This window comes from Dermochelys coriacea, chromosome 1 (assembly GCF_009764565.3).
Source record: "Dermochelys coriacea isolate rDerCor1 chromosome 1, rDerCor1.pri.v4, whole genome shotgun sequence".
Classification (NCBI taxonomy): domain Eukaryota; kingdom Metazoa; phylum Chordata; order Testudines; family Dermochelyidae; genus Dermochelys; species Dermochelys coriacea.
This window is the reverse complement of record NC_050068.2, coordinates 287,507,724-287,529,396: the sequence shown is the minus strand read 5'-3', so window position 1 is coordinate 287,529,396 and position 21,673 is coordinate 287,507,724. Positions and strand designations below refer to the sequence as shown.

The window sequence follows — 21,673 nt, the reverse complement described above, 5'->3', positions numbered from 1 at the left end:
GGTTCCCTCCTCACCCCACGAGGGGGTCCTTGCCCAACCCTGCCCCCCTGGGACTCCTGCCCCATCCAACCTCTCCAGGACCCCTGCCTCATCCACCCCCCTCCCCTGTCCCCTGAGTGCCCCCAGAACCTGCAGGAGGGTCTCGTGGGCCACCGTAGTGGGTGCCCAATCCCACCCCTAAGAGCCAAAGGCACCTGCTGGGGGCGAGGTGGGGAGTCCCGGCAGTGCTTACCTGCGGCAGCTCCCAGGAAGCATCCGGCAGGTCCCTCTGGCTCCTAGGGGTGGGGGAGCATAACTGGGGGGGATCAGGGGGAGCAGCCGCTCCCCCACTGATCACATCAAAGGTGGCGCCTTAGGCGCTGACTCCCTGGGTGCTCCGGGGCTCGAGCACCCACGGGGAAAATTTGGTGGGTGCAAAGCACCCACAGGCAGCTCCCCGCGCCCAGCCCCAGCTCACCTCCGCTCCACCTCCTCCCCTGAACCCACCGCCCCACTCTGTTTCTCCGCGCCCCCCTCCCTCGGCTTCCGGTAAATCAGCTGTTCAGCGGGAAGCCAGGGAGGGCTGAGAAGCAGGGCTGCGGCTTCCTGCTCAGGCCGAGGGAGGCGGAGGTGAGCTGGGACGGGGAACGGTTCCCCTGCTTGCCCCCCGGGTTACCTGCTGCGGCGTGGGCGGCCCTCCTCGAGCCCCCCGCACCCAAGCTCACCTCTGCTTTGCCTCCCTGGGCCTGAGCGGGAAGCTGCCACTTGCTTCCCAGCCTGCCCCGGCTTCCCGCGTGAACAGCTGATTTGCGGGAAGCCTGGGGGGGGCGGAGAAGCAGATCGGGGTGGCGCGTTCAGGGGAGGAGGCAGAGGTGAGCTGGGGTGGGGCGGGGAGCTGCCGGTAGATGCTCTGCACCCACCAAATTTTCCCCTTGGGTGCTCCAGGGCTGGAGCACCCATGGAGTCGGCGCACCACTTTTGGACGGTTAAATTTAGAAGCCCTTTTAGAACTGGTTGTCCCTCCCAGAACAACCGGTTCTAAAAGGGCTTCTAAATTTAACAATCGGTTCTAACAAACCGGTGCGAACCGGCTGCAAGCTCATCATTGGTCATAAGCTGAATGTTGAATAGTCAGAACAGTCAACCTTAGAAATCAAAGTGTCATCTCTTCTAGCCTCTAGAGTGACAATATCAAAACGCAGATCTTACTGTGGAAGGGTGCTTAAGTTGTCATAGATAGAGATTATAGATTTGTTTGCATAAACCTGGGATTTGAGCAAAACTTAGAATCATAGAATCATAGAATATCAGGGTTGGAAGGCAACCCTGGGTTTAGCAAGCCATTGCTCAAACCACTGAGCTATCCCTCCCCCCTTGATTTAACAGGAAAAATTCTGCCAAAGTGAAATGAACATTAGTAGGGAGAAGAGAACATTTACACATATTGGAGGTAGTTACATTTGGTCTGAACGACAGCATGCTATTATCCCATATTCATTGTTAACTATGTCATTTCAATTGATTTTTTTGTTCTGCATTTTATTGAAACTGTTGTATCAACCAGGCAAGGTACTAACAAGCTTCAACAGGACTTTATTTTCAAAGTGGAAACCTCTTTACCAAGCTGCTGCCGCACCCTCTGTAACTCTCTCCCACTCTCTCAACTCCTCCCCCCTCTTTCCCGTTTCCTGTCCTTTCAGACTCCCAACAGCCAGTGCTCCCAATTCTAATAATTACAAGCAACATCTAAACACCACATTCCCTCCTCTCCCAATTAAAATAAACATTATTGTTCTTACCACAGGAACAAATATGAAACGAATATGAAATATGAACACTATACTGTTGGCAGAAATATTACACTGAAAACACTGTAGATACTACATAACATAGTCTCTAGTCCAGACAGGTGGTTGTCTGGGTCTGACAGGCCATCTCTGAAGTCCCGGTTCCAGTTCAATGTCTTGTTGTGTTGATACTACGGTGAAGTTATCCAGTGTAGACTGGGTGTTGGCATAATCGCCTCTTGGTGCATAGGCAGGTGCAAGATAAGAAGCATTCCATACCCGTCCATCAGAAAGTCGATAGGTGTAAGGTCCCTTCTTCTCTATGATTTTAAGAGGAGCTGTGAATTTATGGTCCCCTTTGCATAAAATTACAGGTTTTCATATTCTAACGAAGGAACCACTCTCAAACTTTGGTTCCTTAGCACCCCGCTGCTTGTCTGTGAAATCCTTAGACTTTGCTTGGTTCTGTTCAACTGTTTTTTCTCACATCATCCTCGTTTGGGGCCTCAGGTCGTGCCTTTAACAATCCAGCAATGTTCAGTTTAGTATTCATCTGTTTCCCATGCAGTAACTCTGCGGGTGATCTTTGCGTTGTGGCATGTTGTGTAGCCTGGTATGCTTGCAAGAAATCAGTAGTGAAGGGTATCCACAATCGCCCTTCCAGTTTAGCCGTTTGTAAATTCTCTTTCAAACTTCTGTTAAACCATTCGATTTCCCCATTGGCTTGAGGGTAGGATAGGGATGACCTTCTGTGTAAAATGTTGCTCTGTGCTAGAAAAGTTTCAAACTCCAGGGAAGGAAATTGACTACCATTATCTGAAACCAGTTCTTTGGGTTACCTTCACTGCTAAAACCTGAAGAGAGGAACTTAATTACTGTAGCAGAAGAGATTTGTGATGTAAACGCTACCTCAGGCCGTTTACTGAAATAGTCTATTAAAGTGATGGCATAATGGCAGTCAATCGGAGCAGTATCAAAGGGTCCTACAATGTCAATCGCCACTTTTTCCCATGCAGATTCAGGAAGAGGAACAGGCTGTAATGGAGGGGTACATGTCACTGCTCTCTTATCATGCATTTGGCAAGTGACACGGGATTTTATGAGTGCTTCAGTTTGAGAGTCCATCCCTGGCCACCAATACAGATCCCATAGTCGTTGTTTGGTTCGGACAATTCCTTGATGAGTATTGTGTGCCAGGTGTATGAGTTTTGACTGTAATTCTTCTGGCACAAGGAGCCGGTGTGTACCTCGTAGCACACAGCCATCAAACAAAGAAAGTTCATCCTGAACTCTAAAATAAGGCAGCAAAACTGGGTCAAGATTTTTAGGATGACTGGGCCATCTTTTTGTCAGAAATTCCCATAGTTTTTGTTGAATTGGACATGCTGAACAAGCAGCTTAAATTGTTCTCTTGTAACTGCAGTAAGAGTGCCTGTAATAAGCGCAACCACTACATCCTCATCCTCCGGTGGACCATCTGGTGAAGGCAAAGGCAGGTGAGAAAGGCAATCAGCGACCACATTTTGGTTTCCAGGCTTATATTCCAGTTCATAATTGAAAGAGAGTAGTCTTGCAGACCATCGAGCAATAAGGTATGCTCTCTTCCCAGTCCTTTCGTGGTGAGCAGCGTCGTTAAAGGGCTGTGGTCTGTGCGTAACTTGAATGTGGGGCCCCACAGGTAGAGTTCTCCATTTTTCAGTACCCCAGACACAAGCAAATGCTTCTTTTTCTACTGTAGAATATTTTCTCTCAGCATTACTTAGTGTCCTTGAAGCAAATGCAACAGTCCTCTCTGTGTTGTCCACATGCAGTTGTGTAAGAACAGCCTCAAGTCCGTAATCGGAAGCATCAGTAGTTACAAATGTGGGCAATGCAGGACTGAATAGTGCCAGTACTGGACTATGTACAATCAAGTCTTTCACCGTTTCGAAACTATCTTGTGCATCCGTTGTCCACGCTCAGGTTGAACTTCTCCATAGTAATTCCCATAATGGTTCAATGACAGAAGCATAACTGGGAATGAATTTTGCATACCAGGAGGTAAGACCCAAGAAGGAACATAAGGTTTGCAAATCTGTTGGGGGAGGAGCATTTGAAATTGCCAGAATATGAGCCGGATCAGGTTTTAGTCCAGCCTGTGAAATTGTATGCCCCAGAAAGGAGAGCTCAGTTTGTCTAAATTTGCATTTGGACCTATTGAGCTGGAGGCCTGCTGTGCTGATGCAGTTTAGTACAGACTGCAGGATATTGTCATGCTCCTCAGAAGTATTTCCAAACACGATGATAATATCCAGATAGCTCTGAACTCCATGTTGATTCTTCAGAATCAATTACATCATTTTTTTGAAAGGCACTTGGGGCAAATGCGAGACCGTATGGAACACGTTTAAAATGAAATAGTCCCTCATGTAATAAATGCTGTGAGGTCTCTGCTATCTTCATGCAACATAACCTGGTGGTATGTGCTCTGCAAATCAAGAGTAGAAAACATCTTTGCTCCACGGAGTTCTGCAAATACTTCTATGTGAGGAAGAGAATGGCTGTCAGTCACAATAGCTTTATTTGGCTCCCTTAAGTCCACACAAAGGCGAATCCCTCCACCCTTCTTCTGCGTCACTACTATAGGTGAAACCCATTCCGAGGAGTCGATCTCTTCAATAATGTCCTTTTCAACAAGTTTTCTAAGTTCCTCTGAAACAGCTTCCCTGACTGAAAATGGTAAGCGCCGTAACTTCTGTCGTACAGGCATTACATTTTTCCGCATTTTAACTTTATGCAGAAACCCATAAGCACAGCCAGGTTTCTCCTCAGCCTGGTGTTGGGTCCCAGCTGAAACTGGTGTGTGTACCGCAAGAGAGCTTTGCTGAGGAAGATCAATTCGTCCATTAACTACCCTGAGATTTAAAGCAGCCAATAAATCTCTGCCAAAGATAGGAGTGTCTTTGTGGACAATGTAGAACTTTGCAGTTACACAGCAATCACCAAAAGTAACTATTGCTGGCAGTCAGCCATGTACTGGAATATGGTTTTTCAAATAGCACACCAAGTGAAGTTTGGGTTCAGTAAGAGGTACATCTTTAAAGTAATGCAGATAGATGGAATGAGGTAGTATAGATACCGCTGAGCCAGTGTCCAACATTAGCTGAATAGAGTGTGGTTTACCTAAGGGTATGACGGAAGGGTTTACAGTGCACTTTATCTGTTCTGGAATAGGTGCAGTAGTGATTCTGTCCACACTTAGCACAGTAACATCTGGTATTGTAACTGCATGTACCCGTTGATTGAACTGGCTACTGCCACATACTTTAGTAAAATGTCCAATCTTTTTGCAATGATTGCACTGATCTACTTTTGCCGGACATCCTGTGTAGCTTGCAAGGTGTTGTGGGGATCCATAGCGAAAGCATGCTTTTACTGTATTTTGAATTTGCTGATTCATTAGTTTTCCTCTTGCAGTTGTGTGTCTGCAGTGGTAGTGAACTTTTCTGCAAAGCAGTCACAGCCTGGACTGTGCCTCCTGTATCCATTATTTTGGCTTCAGCTATAGCTGACTCAATCTGAGTAGCAATGGTTATTGCTTTTCCTAGTGTAAGTTGTGGTTCTAGAAATAAGTGTTCTCTTACATGAAGCATGTTTGTTTTTCTCAATGAGCTGGTCTCTAATCATCTCATCTGCCATATTCCCAAAGTCACAAATTACAATCCGACTCCTCAGGGAAGCAATATATTGCATTATAGTTTCCCCTGGTTTCTGCTCACGCTGGCAAAATCTGTAGCGATTAGCTACTACATTCACTTCTGGCACAAAAAAATTCTTTAATGCAGTGAGTGCAGTCTCATATTTATCATCTGCAAGGGGGAAAGTGTAAAATATACTCTGCCCTTCTGCTCCAAGGCAGTGGATTAGCAGAGCACTCTTTCTTTCTTCAGAAATCTCTGTAGCACTGATTGCAAGCAGATAAGTCTCAAACATATGGATCCAGGTAGTAAAAGCAATTGGAGGCTCACCTGGGCTTTGCAGAAAGGGTGCAGGTAGGTTCCGAGGCAGAAGATCCATCCTCATTGCCAAAATGTTGTATCAACCAGGCAAGGTACTAACAAGCTTCAACAGGACTTTATTTTCAAAATGGAAACCTCTTTACCAAGCTGCTGCCACACCCTCTGTAACTCTCTCCCAGCCTCTCAACTCCTCCCCCCTCCTTCCTGTTTCCTGTCCTTTCAGACTCCCAACAGCCAGTGCTCGCAATTCTAATAATTACAAGCAACATCTAAACACCACAAAAACCTCAGATTATGTGTATGGAATCCTACCTACTATTAATCAAACCCACCCAGCTCCTATGAAAGATCCATCAGGAGTATGAAATATTCAGTATTACACTTCGCCTATATGTATCATATTAAAAAATAAGTTTACAAAGACAAACTTGAAAACAAGCTCTTTCTTGCCTATGCTGTAGTCCATATAAATGAACCATGTGTCAAACTAGTAGAATAAAAGTTTTGTGATAGTGGTCCCTGTATGCTCTTTACCTAAATTCATGAATAGTGCTGGGCAAAATTGTTTGTCCGAAACAGATTTTCGTGAAAAATGTGGATTCAGTGGCACTGAAACATTTAGCAAATTTGTGTCAGTTTTACAAAATTCTTTGTATCTTTTCATGAGCCACTTCAGTTTTCAAAAGAACTATGGAAAGAGGAGACGAGGCAGAAAACTCTCTCTGATTCCTATCAATTGTGGCTTAGAGTTTTTATGCTCCTTCCTCACAGTGGTGATGGAAGCTGTAAGAAGTTTCATTCCTGTCCTTCACTGTGTTTGTGAAGTTCAGGCTAGGGCAGCTGTCCTGTGTGAAGGGCAGGCTGGCAAATTCAGACCACTCAATACTCTCCCCTTTGTAACAGCCTAGGACATGTTCCACTGTTCCATTCCATTTGCTACTTGAAGAGTATTCAATTTATTTTGCAGAATAAGATTGGATCTGAACTAGTTTGCCTGCTTCTGTGGAAGCAACAAGGAGAAGATGAACATACCATCTTCACTGGTGGAGTTTCAACTAGTTTGGTGTTCAGGTGAAGCTGTGGGCTATGACCTCATACATGATGAAAACAGGATGGGAAGTTCTAGGTTTACTATTGAAAAGAATTGTTAATGCATTTACTCTATTAGTTCAAGATGCCAAAGACTTGTGAGTGATTGGTTGGCTCTTCATCAAAAGCCATTGTTTAATGTTAGTGACAACACCAACGTAACTACTGCCCTATACCAAATGTTCCTATTTTAGCAATGTTCATGGCAAGGCGGCTGCATCTTCATCTGGATTTTCTAACTTCGTGGATTCTTAAACATCTGCTTTACAGCTGTGTCACAGACCTGGGTGGATGCTCCTTTCCAGTCACCAGCAGGACTTCTTTTAGGGTAATAGATGCCTCCTTGTCCCTGAATCCCCAGGTGGTCTAAGTCTGACCTGAACAGAGTCCAGCTGCTGCCCTAATCTTTGGGTCCCTAGGCACATCTCCAGGTACAAACCTATAGTCTAATGCTCCTTCCTAAGAGCTGGAATGCTCTGGCAAGCTGCCTAGCCCTTCTGGGTGCAGGGCCAACCCTTTAGATTCACCAGCCCTTAAAGACACCCTCTCCAAATATCCATACCAGGGGTGTGAAGCTTCTGGTTTACAGTTTAACCTCCTTTGGAGATGTGAAGTATATGTGAAGCAGTTAACATGCAGAAATCCCTTGACCCTGCCTGAATCTCTGCAGTCTTCCCATGTCTAGTTCTTTCCATCTCTCTGTCTCTAGCTCTCTCTCTTTCCCTCTGGTTCCTGCACTATCACTGTCCTTACCCTGTGTCTTCCCCATTGTTCTGGCCTCTCTGCAAATCTCTTGAGCTCCAAACTGTTTTCCTTCTGCTCCATTTTTCTCTCTAGGTTTTTCCTCTCCCTAATATTTCCTCTCTGGCCTTCATCCTTTCCACCATCCTACTTATGTCCCTCACTACACACACTTAACCTCCCTTGAGTCTCCCCTTGAGTTCGTCTTCTATCTGAGGGGCACCCCTAAAACTCTTCCTTTCCCCTCTTTTTCTCAGGGATTCTCTTCCTATAGAACTAGATAAGTTCATGGAGGATAGGTCCATCAATGGCTATTAGCCAGGATGGACAGGGATGGTGTCCCTAGCCTCTGTTTGCCGGAAGCTGGAAATGGGCGATGGGATGGATCACTTGATTACCTGTTCTGTTCCTTCCCTCTGGGGCACCCGGCATTGGCCACTGTTGGAAAACAGGATACTGGGCTAGATGGGCCTTTGGTCTTACCCGGAATGGCCATTCTTATGTTTCTATACTGCCCTCTTCCAGACCCTCAGTTCCATGTTCACTATTCTCTTCCATTCCAAATCATCTCCTTACCAGGTCCCCTTTCTAATACTCCACAACCCCCAGTCTGTTCTCTGCTCCCTACTCATAGGATTTCCCCCTCCTGTATTTCCAGCCCAGCAAACTTTCTGCTGTCTCCTTTTCTGTCTCCCCTTCTGCCTAGGTCAAGACTGGAGCTGACAGAATGCTTCAGAAGTGGTTGCAACATCCGTTCAAATAAAAATAACTTTTACTCCAATGGTATCCATGACTCCTTTTATTCTCTTTCTGCAAACGTTAATAGGAACGTATGTGAAAATGTATTTGTACAGCTTTCAGTGACTTCAATAGGATATGGGGGGGGTCCTAAGAATTTAGTGTAACATTTTGAAGGTGTATTTAACTGAGAGCTTTGAGGTTTTATGTGGGACCTTGAGACTCAGCACCTCATCTTCAGTGAGGCACTAAAACTCTAATCTGTTTTTTCTTCCAAAGAAAACATTCCTTTTATTTTGCCAGGTGAGTCATTTTTCTCAGCTTCTCGAAGCTACCTAGGAGAGAGTCGTGCATGATTTCAAGAGAACAGAAAAAGCAGCCGCTTCATATCATGGATATATGGGACAAGTGATCACATAATTAATTTCATGGTTCCAAGCACATTACGCTGTTTTGAAGTCACTTGTCAATAAACATACTATCGTAATAGTTCAGTGTGTGACTTACCATCTGTATCCTAGCTCTGGTACATGGTATTTTCAATGAAAAAGATGCATCTATCTATGTGTCTTATTTCTGCATGGCTTGAACATACTGGAGCAACTCACCAATCTTTGGCAGAATAATTGCTTTATCCAAGTCTTAATGGGAACATTCAGGTTATACGCTAGCATGGGAAGGCATTTTTTTCAAACACAGCACAAAAAAGCATGTCATCCCGCTCTTAGCACAGATCAATGAAAATTTCAGCTTAGAAATGGAGATGTGCAGGTGGTGAAATACATGCTACCCAGATGTAGGTGGCACTAACCTTCCTAACAGAACTTTGGTAGCAACGATGATGTATTACTCATGCTGGGATAAAATAAACAAATAATAAATAGAACTGCTGGGTTGGCCAATGAGCCAGCTGAAAGGTCTGGGAATTTACAAGAAGGTCATGGGAGGCCTTCTGACATGGTCTACGTAGTGCCATTTATCCCGTCATAGCTAAATACTTTCCTAGCCCTGGTCCTAGTAGCAGCACCAGGGTCCCTCTTCCCCATCTCTCTCTCTCTCTGACTCCCTTGGAAGTTCATGTTTGGTTTACAGGATAGGCAACTGAGCTAGTTAGCCCACCCCATAGCTAAATAAGCCAATGAGTACGTAAATCCTGGAGACAGTGTTAAGTTGCAATGGCATACATCAAAATGTAGATGCTTGCCATGATATTTCCGGTACCTAAATTTCAGCACAGTGTTAATTCAAGACAAATTTTAGACTTGGGTCAGCAGAGTTCTTCAGCTCATTCACTATTTTTCTTATACAAGTGCTCATATCCAATTTACCACAAATCGAATGCAAGCACTTTCTTAACATAGCTAGCAATCCAGCAACAGGATTTTATGGTCCCAAGAGGCCTCACATTTATTTTGAATTAATTTGTGTTTGTATCTTAATTGCTGAAACCATCTTTGGATGTGTGAATTCTGTACACATCCTTGGTTGTGACATCTCATTGATTAATACAGTACATGTCTGTCTGTGTGTGTGTGTCTCTCTCTCTCTCCTTTTTTTTTTTCTTTCACTCCTCAGGATCAAATTTTTATGGAGAATGTTGGTGCAGTTAAGCAGCTCTGTAAACTAACCAACAACCTTGAAATCAGGATAGAAGAATTGGAAGTGTGGAATAGAAAACTGGCCAAGCTGAAACGGATAAGCAGTTTGAAGTCAACAGTCAGTGAAAAGAGCACATGCAGGTATCCCAGGATCAATTCGGAAGAATTGTCTGATGATTCTGATACCGGAGATGATCAAACAGCCTGGGTGATAAAAGTTAGAACTAATTTAGTCTGGTGGGGGTTTCGTTCCTTTCCAGGTACTCTTGCTTCTGAATTTTGTAATTATTTTTTAATTCAAATCACATGCAATCATACAAAGCTTTCCTATTTCTTAAGTCACTTCTTTTTTCAAGGTTTAAAATCTCCATGTTTGAAAAGCAGCAACTCAGTAGCAATCACTTCGGGAAGCTCTGCAGCCTAATAAAATAAGGCCTGAACGACTCCGGTTATAGGCCTGTAATAGCAATTTCCAAGTTAAAGGAAATCCACAAAAACCTCTTTGATGAAGAAAATCTTCCTTATAATTTGTGTGAAATTGATGAGCATTTCATATTTTTAAATCTTTTTTTCAATTTTTTCTTTGAAAATAAATGTAGCATTTAATAGCATGTACCTGAGCAAGTTGACGAGTGCCCTTTGTTCTTGAAAACAAAGCTGTGGCCTCACTGACTTTTTTTGTTCTTTTAAAATGTTGCTATCACAAAGGCATATAACATTAAAATCCTACTCAGAAAAATCCCTTTCCCATTTATTACTGCTGAAGCACTTGAATGGTAATCAGTTTTTTTATATTTTACAGCAAATTTAGTCGAGCTGCTAGTCTTTTACCACCAAGAAAACCAGTCCCTATACCACAAAGTAAGGTGAGTGAAATGTAATATATGGTGGGTGTGTGAGTGAGTGAGGCAGAGAATGTTCTTTATAAGGCTTAGGCCTGGCCTACACTACAGAGTTAGGTTGATGTAAAGCAGCTTATGTTGACCTGACCCTGTAAGCAGGTACCCTAAAATGTGACTCGTACCAATGTAACTCACCCACTATCTCTACAAGAGACGTAGCACTTAAGCTGACGTAGTGAGGTTGATGCAGTGTCAGTGAAGGCACTGTGTTGCTTATATCAGCTGTTGCTGCCTTTCAGAAACCATCCCATAATGACCAACACTGGCAGTTAAATTGGTGCAAGTGCTCTTGGTGAGGATGCACACTGCCAACAAAAGGAGTGTAGTGTGGACGTGTAAAACCAATTCAAATACTGCAGTGGTTGTACATCAATGTAACCTAGGTATACCTAATTTTGTAGTTTAGCCTTGCCCTTAGACATAAGTGCTATAAGATTTGGTGGAAATGTTTTTTTTTTTTGACATGTGTTAAACCCCATTGAAATGCATTTTTTCAGATTGCATGAAAAATCATATTCATGCCTCTAAAATAGAATTACTTGCAATCAAAGAATTCCACTACCATGTTTGTTTAGTGCAATAGGAATTGCTTATAACCAGGACAAAGTGCCTCAGAAGAGCAAGAGAACAAATCAAAGTGAATGTATGTATGAACATAACAAAACAGTTGTTAATTTTGGGTGGGAAACTGTACCCCTTAAAAATCAGGAGTAGTTTACCAATGCAAGAAGGACATGAGGGAAGTTCCTCCTGGGATCTGAAATTTGTGGCTCTAATAAAAAGGAAGTGTGTATGAAGTCTTGTAATACATCCCATGTGACAGGGTCAAGCCAGATGGCTACAGGAGAGTGATAGAAGGCAGATATATTAGTCCCAGATTAAGAAGGTACATTTTCCTTGGGTAAGGTAACGGGCAGTTCCAGAACAAGACAGAACTTGCTGGAACAAATTCAGACAGGCAGGCTAATTAGGAAATCCAGAGCCAATTAAGAAGCTGCTAGAATCAGTTAGGGCAGGCTGGCAAATCAGGGCACCTGAGTTTAAAAAGGACCTCACTTCAGTTTGTGGCGTGCGTGTGAGGAGCTGGGAGCAAGAGGCACTAGAGGCTGAGAGTGAGAAGGCGTACTGCTGGAGGACTGAGGAGTACAAGCATTATCAGACACCAGGAGGAAGGTTCTATGGTGAGGATAAAGGTGGTGTTGGGAGGAGGCCATGGGGAAGTAGCCCAGGGAGTTGTAGCTGTTGCGCAGTTGTTCCAGGAGGCACTCTAGACAGCTGCAATTCACAGGGCCCTGGGCTGGAACCCAGAGTAGAGGGTGGGCCCAGGTTCCCCGCAAACCTCCCAACTACTGGTCAGGCACAGGAGGAGTTGACCTGGACTGTGGGTTCCACCAGAGGGGAAGGTCTCTGGGCTGTTCCCCGACCCACATGGTGGATCAGCAGAGACTGTGGGGATTATTGTTCTTCCTTTTTCCCATGCTGGCCAGTGATGAGGGTAGCTGTGTGAACGAGCAGGTTTGAGCCACTAGCAAAAGTGACCAAACTGAGAGCTGCCATGAATCTCTGAGGCAAGCAAATCCGCCAATAAGCGCAGGACCCACCAAGGCAGAGGAGGAACTTTGTCACACTGCCAATATATTTGAGCCTTAGTCTATCATTTTTGTTTATGTGATGCCTACTTACCATCTCTCTATGGCTCAGTGGTTGCACGCCCTGTATTGTGCAGTGTCTCCTCCTTCAGATTCCAAAGCTATTGTAGTGAAAAAGTTAGAACATGCAAAGTGTGCAACAGGAAATCTCATCTATGGCCATGGGGATTCCCTCTGTCACAGCAATGTTCACTGTATTCTGATACAGAAAAGAAAGGGTTAAAGGGCATGTGCTGAACTACTTTGGCATATTCTTCTCAGTCTGATACCGTTAGTCCTGCCATTTCATATCACCCATCGCTATTGCTGGTGTCAATGTGCACTCACAGGTGATGGGACAAAGCATTCTGTATCCAGTAATGATGATCCTCAGTCTCTCCGTATTCTGAGACAATTTTTCCTCTTGCCCCAAATGTACTATCTTTCTGTATTTATATCAGATTCAGTTAAGCCTCATCCTGGGCACATATTGGAGGTTCCTTCTCTCGTAGATGTGGTTGCCACCAATTAATTTCTTTGGTTTAAACAAAGGGATTTTATAGGCGTTTCCTCCAGGGGTGAAGATAGCAGCCAAAGAAAGCAGCATTTTCTGTGATTATTACCAATGCTAATCCATTTTGGGGACAGCATTCTTTCTCTTTCCTCCTCTTTCCATTTCCCTGAACTAGTGACTTCTGTAATATTCCTGCCACCAGTCCATCAGGAGACATGGGACCCCATTTTAGGGGAAATTAGCTTTATTAGTTATTTACCAACTGACAATTCGTCAGCTACGTATTACTGGGTATTTCATGTCAACTGAATTTTTTTTTTTAGGTTTGTTTATCTGAGAAAAAACAGTCATGGCCCAACAGGATTTTCCAGAGCACTGTAATAGCTTTGATAGCTGTTATGGCACTATGGTAAGAAATATATTATCCACACATTTTGTTTCTTCTCTTGCCCCCACCTCTTATCCCTTCAGAAATCAGATTCTGGTTGTCCATAAACATTGGCTCGAAAGAAACATTTTAAATTAGAATTTGGAGCTCCTTTCAGTAACAGTTGCAAAAAATGAGCGTAGAGTTTTCTCTTCACTACTAATATTCAGTGCATGGAATATGCTCAATTTAATAACTTGATAATACATGTGTCTCTAAATGAGGCAAAGTCAGAATATTTATCCCTCATATAAGGGTTGCCTGTTCTGTTTTTTTATTCTAGAAATATTCTGGTCGTACACCCCCTAGAAAAGAGACAAGAATATTATTACTGCAGTGTTCTCTGCTAATGCTATAGTACTTTTGATAAGGGAAAGTTGAGCGTATTTTCTGCTGTATTTACAACTGTACTGTTGCTGTTACCTCAGAGGAGCTCTCTTCCCACAATACAATACTTCAACCCATGCTCAGAAAGGAACACATCAAAAACTGCTGGGTCCCTTATGCCAACTGAACGCCTGATCCTAAATTGCGTCAATGAGAATCTTTCTATTAATGTCAATGGGCTTTGGAAGAAGGGAGCTTGCTGTTGAGATCCTATTAATATGGTGTGTGCATCAGATGATGGGTATGAATCTACTGACTAATTATCTTTTTACAGTGCCTTGACAATATCCACTCTTTACATACTTAGCATAGAAGAGCAAGACATTAGTCAAAATCCCATTCACAGGCAAGTAGTTAAACTATTATGACTTCTGTTTCAATAAACAACTTCTGTAGATGTTTTGTAACTAATTGTTTTTCTTCTCCTTCACCAGCAATGCTACAAGTTCCATTATGCAGCCTCCGTACACCACCGTGGCAGGTACTGTATCTGTTATTCTGTATGATATGACTTCAATTTCTGTGCTGCTGCAAAAAGTCAAGAGACAAACAGCACTATTAAGGAGTTGGTTGTTCTTTGTAGCACCCCGTGACAGCACAGCTTCTCCAACCATGACATCCAGCATTACAGTCCCCGAAGTGAATTTCTGTGACATCTTGCCTTGTGACAAGACCTATTGCTGTTCAATTCATCAAATACAAAGAAAAATTCCAAGATACCAGACCACGATGACAGGGGAGAGTAAGTTGAAACATGAATTCCTATTACAGTAACTTCTCACTTAGTCGTCCCAGTTAACATTGTTTTGTTGTTAAGTTGCTGATCAGTTAGAGAACATGCTCGTTTACAGTTGCCCAATGCTCCCTTATTTGGCAGCCGCCTGCTTTGTCAACTGCTTGCAGGAAGAGCAGCCCGTTGGAGCTAGCTGGTGGGGGCTTGGAACCAGGGTGGACCGGTAGCCCCCCTATCAGCTCCCCTAGGTTCCCTGTGTGGCAGCTGCCCAGAGCCTATCAATTGCCTGTCCCTTCCCCCACTGCCATGTGCTGCTCCTGCTCTCTGCCTTGGAGTTGCTCCCCGGAGCCTCCTGCTTGCTGTGCGGGAGAGGGAGAAGAGAGGGGTGTCAAAGTATCCCCCTTCCCCCCACTTCTGTACCCCATCTCCACGGGGGGGGGCACTACAGGGCTCAGGATTGAGGGAGGTTGCTGGCAGCAGCTGCTGTCTCAATTTACTAATCTACTTAAAAAGGCAATGTACTTACAGTGGCGTCAGCGTACTTAAAGGGGCAATGAGCATGTCTCTGTCTCTCTCTGCCTCTGCCATGCTGTCTCCCCTCCCTCTGTTTGTGCTGCCTTGTAGAGTGTGAGGCTACATTAACAACAATGTGTTAACCCTTGAGGGCTCAGCTGAGTGCTAGTTCATCATTTAGCAGTAAGGCATTCCCTGGGAAATATCCCACCCTTTGTCTTCACCACCTCAACCAAACTTCACAATCATCATTGCTGTGTACAGTTTATTTGTATTGTTTATTTAAAACTTATTGTGTGTGTTGTGTGTGTGTGTGTGTGTGTGTGTGTGTAATATATATATAAAAATAGCCTTTTGTCTGGTGAAAAAAATTTCCCTGGAACCTAACCCTCGTTATTTACATTCATTCTTATGGGGAAATTGGATTCGCTGAACATCGTTTCACTTAAAGTAGCATTTTTCAGGAACAGGACTTCAATGTTAAGCGAGGAGTTACTGTACTATTAGAGCTCAGCAGGAAATGATTTTTTCCTTCCTGGAAAATGTTTTGAGATTTCAAAATCAGTTTCCTGTTGTGCCTCAGGACAAAACTGAGACCTTTTGAAAGTTTTAAAAAAAATACAAGGACACACACGCACCTCAAAATAGCCATAACCCAGTTGCACTCATCTGGGATGCAGGAGAAGCAGGTTCAAGTCCCTACTCTGAATCAAATAGAACAGGGGCTTGAACCTAGGTATTCCATATCTCAGGTGAATGCCCTATCCACCAGGGTATTTTCTGGTGGGTAAAAGTTTTATTGAGAATAAGCACTTAGGATCAAATTTCTAAAGGTATTTTGGCACCTAAAGATGCAGATAGGCACCTAGTGGAATTTTCAAATGTGGTTAGGTCATTTGAAAATCCCAGTGGTCACCTATCTACATCTTGAGGCATTAGTCTATAACATCAAGCTGGGAGCACTTCTTACTAGCCAGTTATACTTAGTTAATGATCCAAGGTGAAGCTGAGGGCAGCTAAATCCTTTAATAAACCATCAGATACTTTTGACAATGAATTGACTGGATGTAGTGAAGAGAGAAGTAACTCGTGTTAAAAACTGATCAACCTGGTATAGTTCCAATGTGATATTTTCTCAGGGCATGCAAAGTAATTTCACTGCCATAAAAGTGAAATGTAAAGTAATAAAAACAAAGAGCTTTCTCTTCAGGTACGGGTTTTCCAAGCACTCTGATCTAAGAGATGGCATTCTGAGACACTGCACTGTACAATAAAATAATACTTATTACTAAAATACATTTCTTCATATTCTCTCTACTATATATATGGTAACATAGATAGTAGCAGAAAGTGGCATTTGGTAACTGATGGCGCTGTAACATTAAATGGGGCCCCAACCTGGAAAAGGCTCGAGACTTGATTTTCTCTTTATTTCCAGACCTTAAAATCATCAACACTTAAAACTGAATGTTGGTACTCTTAATCCCAACATTCATTCTCCTTTCTTCCCCTTTCATTGACCTGAGGATTGGCCACTAACCAGTCAGGCTGCCAGGGCATGAATACTTGCAATGAATACAGTGGTGTAGTCCCCATGGCCTGAGTCAAATGGCATGACTTTCACAATGTCAAGGCAGGGATAGTGCTGCATATCACACTGGCCCTGAGAGACCCATCCAAGATCTTTACAGTACTTCACAAGGGAATTCAGTCAGGAGAAAAGAAGATTCTGAGCCCTGAAGTAAGGAGAGTCTTGTATTTGTAATGATCTAAAAGGAGCAGCCAGTACTGAAGTCCAAGACCCAGATCTGCAAAGGCCCTGGGTAGGCAGCAGGCCTTGACTCTTCTTGACACCTGGCAGAGAGACCTGGTAAAGGGACATTTAAGTAGTCTATATTCGCTATGATCCTGGTTCAATTTTTATGGATGGGCTATGAAAATCTTGCAATTCAATATACAATTTCAGTGGTGGTGACTCCTTGACCAGTATTTGTATCATAAAGTGCTGTCCTTTATTATTTTCTAGGGCTCTCAATTAATCATAGTTAACTCAAGCGATTAACTCAAAACAAATTAACTCATTTAAAAAATTTAATCTTGATTAATCGCAGTTTTAATCATACTGTTAAACAATAATTGAATACCAATTTAAATTTATTATTATTTTGGATGTTTTTCTACATTTTCAAATGTATTGATTTAAATTACAACACAGAATACAAAGTGTACAGTGCTCACTTAAAAAAATAATATAATTACAAATATTTGCATTTAAAAAAAAAACAAAAGAAATAGTATTTTTCAATTCATCTCATACAAGTATTGTAGTCCAATCTCTTTATTGTGAAAGTGCAATTTACAAAGGTAGATTATTTTTGTTATATAACTGCACTTAAAAACAAAACAATATAAAACTTTAGAGCTTATAAGTCCATCCAGTCCTATTCTTGCTCAGCCAATTACTAAGACAAACAAGTATGTTTACATTTACAGGTGTTAATGCTGCCCGCTTCTTATTTACAATATCACCTAAAATGGGAATAGGCATTGGCATGGCACTTTTGTAGCCAGTATCGCAAGGTGTTTACATGCCAGATATGTTAAACATTATCTCCCATAAATGTAAACAAACTAGTTTGTCTTAGCGATTGGCTGAACAAGAAGTAGGACTGAGTGGACTTGTAGGCTCTAAAATTTTTACATTGTTTTATTTTTGAGTGCAGTTATGTGTTTTAAAAAAAGTAGTTCTTTGATGATTAAGAGATTGCAGTACAGTAGTTGGATGAGGTGAATTGAAAAATACTATTTCTTTTATCTTTTTTACAATGCAAATATTTGTAATTACATTATTTTTAAGTGAGCACTGTACACTTTGTTCTGTGTTGTAACTGAACTCAGTATATTTGAAAATGTAAAAAACCCAAAAACATTTAAATAAATGGTATTCTATTATTGTTTAACGGTGCAATTAAAACTGATTAATTGCAATCTTTTCAATCATTGCGATTAATTTTTTAAAATCATTTGACAGCCCTATTTTCAAATCATTACTGTTAATAAATAAGTAATGGTTTTTATGATTCCAGCTGAACTAAACCCTATAAAAGTCATAGCTCAACACAATACATTAAAAAGCACTGCCCTGAATGATTTGTATTACTCTGAAGCTTGAATGAGTATCAAGATTTCCTTAATTAAAAATACACTAATCTAGTTTAAAAGTGAGAGAACTTCAGGAAAAAGAAAAAGCTGTCATCCCCATCCGGGTATCTTTTATATTAGATGATGAGAGTGCATTCCTATAGCAGGAAAAAAAGATGCACAGAACAATATCTACTGTTGGAATTTCATGCTCTAAATAGCATGAAGTGTGGATCCAAGAGTGAAAATCTGCTCAGCACATAAACTACTGAAATATATCAAATCTACAGCAAGCTTAATGAGACTGAACAGATCTCCCAAATGGATGGTGGTAATGTCAATAATCAATCCAACTGCAGAGAAAATCAACAAGCGGCTTAATATAGCTGTGTCCAAAACAAATGAGAAGGAAGAGGTTGAACAGACCAAAAAGCTGAAAACTAAACACAGGGAAATAATCAGGATAAACATTGTGTATTTTAAGGAATCAGTTCACCAATCTAAGAACATAGTCACTGAAGGTTACAGCTGTTTGCAAATACAGTGAAACTGAATGCAAAATCCAGAGTGCATTTCAGTGGGGCCTTTCCCTGATCTCCAGGCACACGCACACTTTGTGGGTGCCAACAGCAGTGCATACACTCCTGGGTGCACAAGTGCTTTCAGTGCAGATCCTATCTAAGTACGTTTCAGATTTGCATAAAATGAACAGTTGTGCTAGTGAGACTCAATTGCTTGAATGTTCAAGGACAGCAGAAACAAAACCACGTCCATGCAAGGCCAAAGCAATTCTTAAAAAAATGTCAGCAGATTTTGACAGTTTATATTTTTAAGCATTTGCCTCACTCTAGTTGAACATGGTCCATTTCCCCACACATTATTTCCTCAAATACGGCTATAGTTCTTTGTTTCCAGCCTAGCAGCCACTATGGCATATCTATTCATGCTAACTGTCCCTGAGGAGGAGGGACTGTCCTTATTTTTTAGCAAAATTTTGTCATTTCCTCCATGTGCTTCTCCCCCAAATCATTGCTCCTCATAGAGCTCAATGAGGGCTAAAGGCTCCGTGTCCCTATTAGTTTCCTTCAAATGTTGTCATTTATAGATTCATAACAGTGTGCACTCATTAGATCAACATAACATGAGGTTCTGATCATATTCAGTGTCCTCCTTTCATAGAAATGTGTTGAATGCTTTGGACATTTCAATGAATACCACTGCACTTCTTGGTAATTTCTGATTCTCTGGAATGATGTTCTGTGCCTCCAAACAAAAAGGACTTTAACTAGAATTCTTCTTCCTGCATTTCATTTTGATCCCACCAACGGACAGGATAAAGCAGTAATTTGGATGGATGAGGTAATATTTTTTTACTGGACCAATTTCTGTTGGTGACAGAGACAAGTTTTTGAGCTCCGTGGAGCCCTTTCTCAGGTCTGTATGTAACTTGGGTGAATCAGAGGAAGACTAGAAGACATGGATACCCAATCCCATGCACTGCCCCCCTCAAAATAGTGAAATCTAAGTTAAATAAATTTACCTTTACCCTAATTCTATGCATCATTCACAGTTTAACTGAAAAGTCTAACGCTTCCATCTAAAGAATACATGGTGGAACTGCTCCAGTGTTCCAGCCTGTGTACTGAATTTTCCAGCAGAGCACTAAAGTAGAAGTAATAAGACTACAGGGAGAATGTTTGCTTTTCAGTGATCAGTCTGTCAACTCCAGCAGAGGACTGAGGACCACTTTCAGAAGGACTCTTAATGAGCATACATGCTGCCAGAGAAGTTTGCAATGCACTATCTAAAATTTTGATCTAGATTTTCCACTGCAAAGAACATCAGAGAGGAAAGAACAGGAAAGGGGGGGAAGGGAGACGCTACAGAGAGTTTGTAAATTTAAAAGAATGAATGAGCAAATAGGAATAAGGTGATTGTGGTGGAAGACAAAACTGGCAACGTGAATTATTCAGAACAAAACAGCTTTTGAAATTCAAGTTTTTTTTTCTTGCATTTCATTTCTGTCATCTTGAGTCTTTAAACTTAGCCCTTTAAACTTTTCCTATGCTGTGGGTTTGCCACAACCAACGTGTCAACTTCACCTCAGTGGACAGATTGTCCATCCTGAAGACAGGCAAAGGATCTCTCAGCCTCTGCAGAAAAGATACAAAACCACTGCCATGCTTTTAGTCTAAGGCGCAGACAGTGTAGTGATTATACTGTAACCCCTATACATTTCAAGTGTCCTTATTAGAAAATAGAGACATAAACAGTTCACAAAACATACCTAGAATTCCTTAGTCTGGTGCTGATAGTCAAATCCTTGAACTTACAGAACAGTGATCAGTAAATACAATGATCACATTTCTAGATTTCTCTGTCAGTTTCTCTAGGCTGAAGTCTCAGGCCTGATCCACACTACAGAGTTAGGTCAGCGTACATCGACCTAACTCTGTAAGCGTTTACACTAAAATGTAGCTCCCATTGATGTAACTTGCCCACATAGCACTTAAGTCGATGTAGTTAGGTCAACGCAGTATCAGTGTAGGCACTGTGTTGCTTCCATCGACTATTGCTGCCTTTCAGAAACCATCCCACATTGGCCCACACTGGCCTTTAAATCGGTGCTAGCGCTCCAGGTGAGGATGCGCACCACCGACATAAGGAGCATGCTGTGGACATGTAAAACCAATGCAAGTACTGTGGTGGCTGTATGTTGACGTAAGTTAGCTTGACTTAATTTTGTAGTGTAGACTTGCCCTCGTCCCTCTGTCCCTGATGTACTACATTTTAGGTCAGTCCTTGTTGTCCTATTCCTTACATTCAGAGGCCTTGGATATTCCCCTTGCCTATTTTTATGTAGCCAGGTATCCATTTAGCCATTGCCATACTAACCAGGAAGGCATCTTTGCTAATGACATCTTTACAGTCAGATGTATGCAGGTGCACTGTGTTGGGAAGTGAATTAATATCTATTTCTTTCCGTTGTACAACAGCCAATATATTCCATGCTTACTGGGGAAAATCCTTTCTATTTGGTTATGTTTATTTTTTTTCTTGTATACCGTAGCATTTCAAAAGCTCATTTGATTCTGTTGTCCACAGTTCCCTTTCCTTTGTATGCACCTTGGTCTGAATGAAGCTGGTTTGCGTTTTAAATGAGTCCATCATTCATGATACATGCGCCTTGGTAGTCTGTCATTTGGGATAGAACGTTTTGCTTTCTGTTGTGTCTCTTGTGTTGATGTTTTTCTGTCCATTTTTAACATTAGAATAGTTTGTACAAGGAGATCAATAATATTGTCCCCTTCCACAGGAAACAAAATTAAAGCACTACAAGAGAGGAGATTGATGGAAAAACCTGATCTTGGAATTGACTGTAAGTCCTCCATTTAAAAGAAATACTTTAAATACATAATTTATAAAATTTTTGACTACTTTTGTTTAACTTCCTGAAGGCCTGGTTTGGGGAAATTGCTTTATAACTGTGGTTATAGG

The 21,673-nt window shown here is 42.1% G+C and overlaps 1 protein-coding gene across 1 annotated transcript in view; it reads left to right on the top strand.

Annotated features, from left to right (window-relative positions):
• MYRFL (myelin regulatory factor like) overlaps positions 1 to 21,673 on the top strand; it is a 73,643-nt gene that overhangs the window by 41,033 nt on the left and 10,937 nt on the right. The window contains exons 14-20 of the mRNA XM_038372943.2: positions 9,908 to 10,071; positions 10,733 to 10,796; positions 13,298 to 13,383; positions 14,063 to 14,134; positions 14,223 to 14,269; positions 14,372 to 14,530; positions 21,492 to 21,554. Coding sequence (XP_038228871.1) covers positions 9,908 to 10,071; positions 10,733 to 10,796; positions 13,298 to 13,383; positions 14,063 to 14,134; positions 14,223 to 14,269; positions 14,372 to 14,530; positions 21,492 to 21,554 — 655 coding nt within the window. The remainder of the gene's footprint in view (positions 1 to 9,907; positions 10,072 to 10,732; positions 10,797 to 13,297; positions 13,384 to 14,062; positions 14,135 to 14,222; positions 14,270 to 14,371; positions 14,531 to 21,491; positions 21,555 to 21,673) is intronic.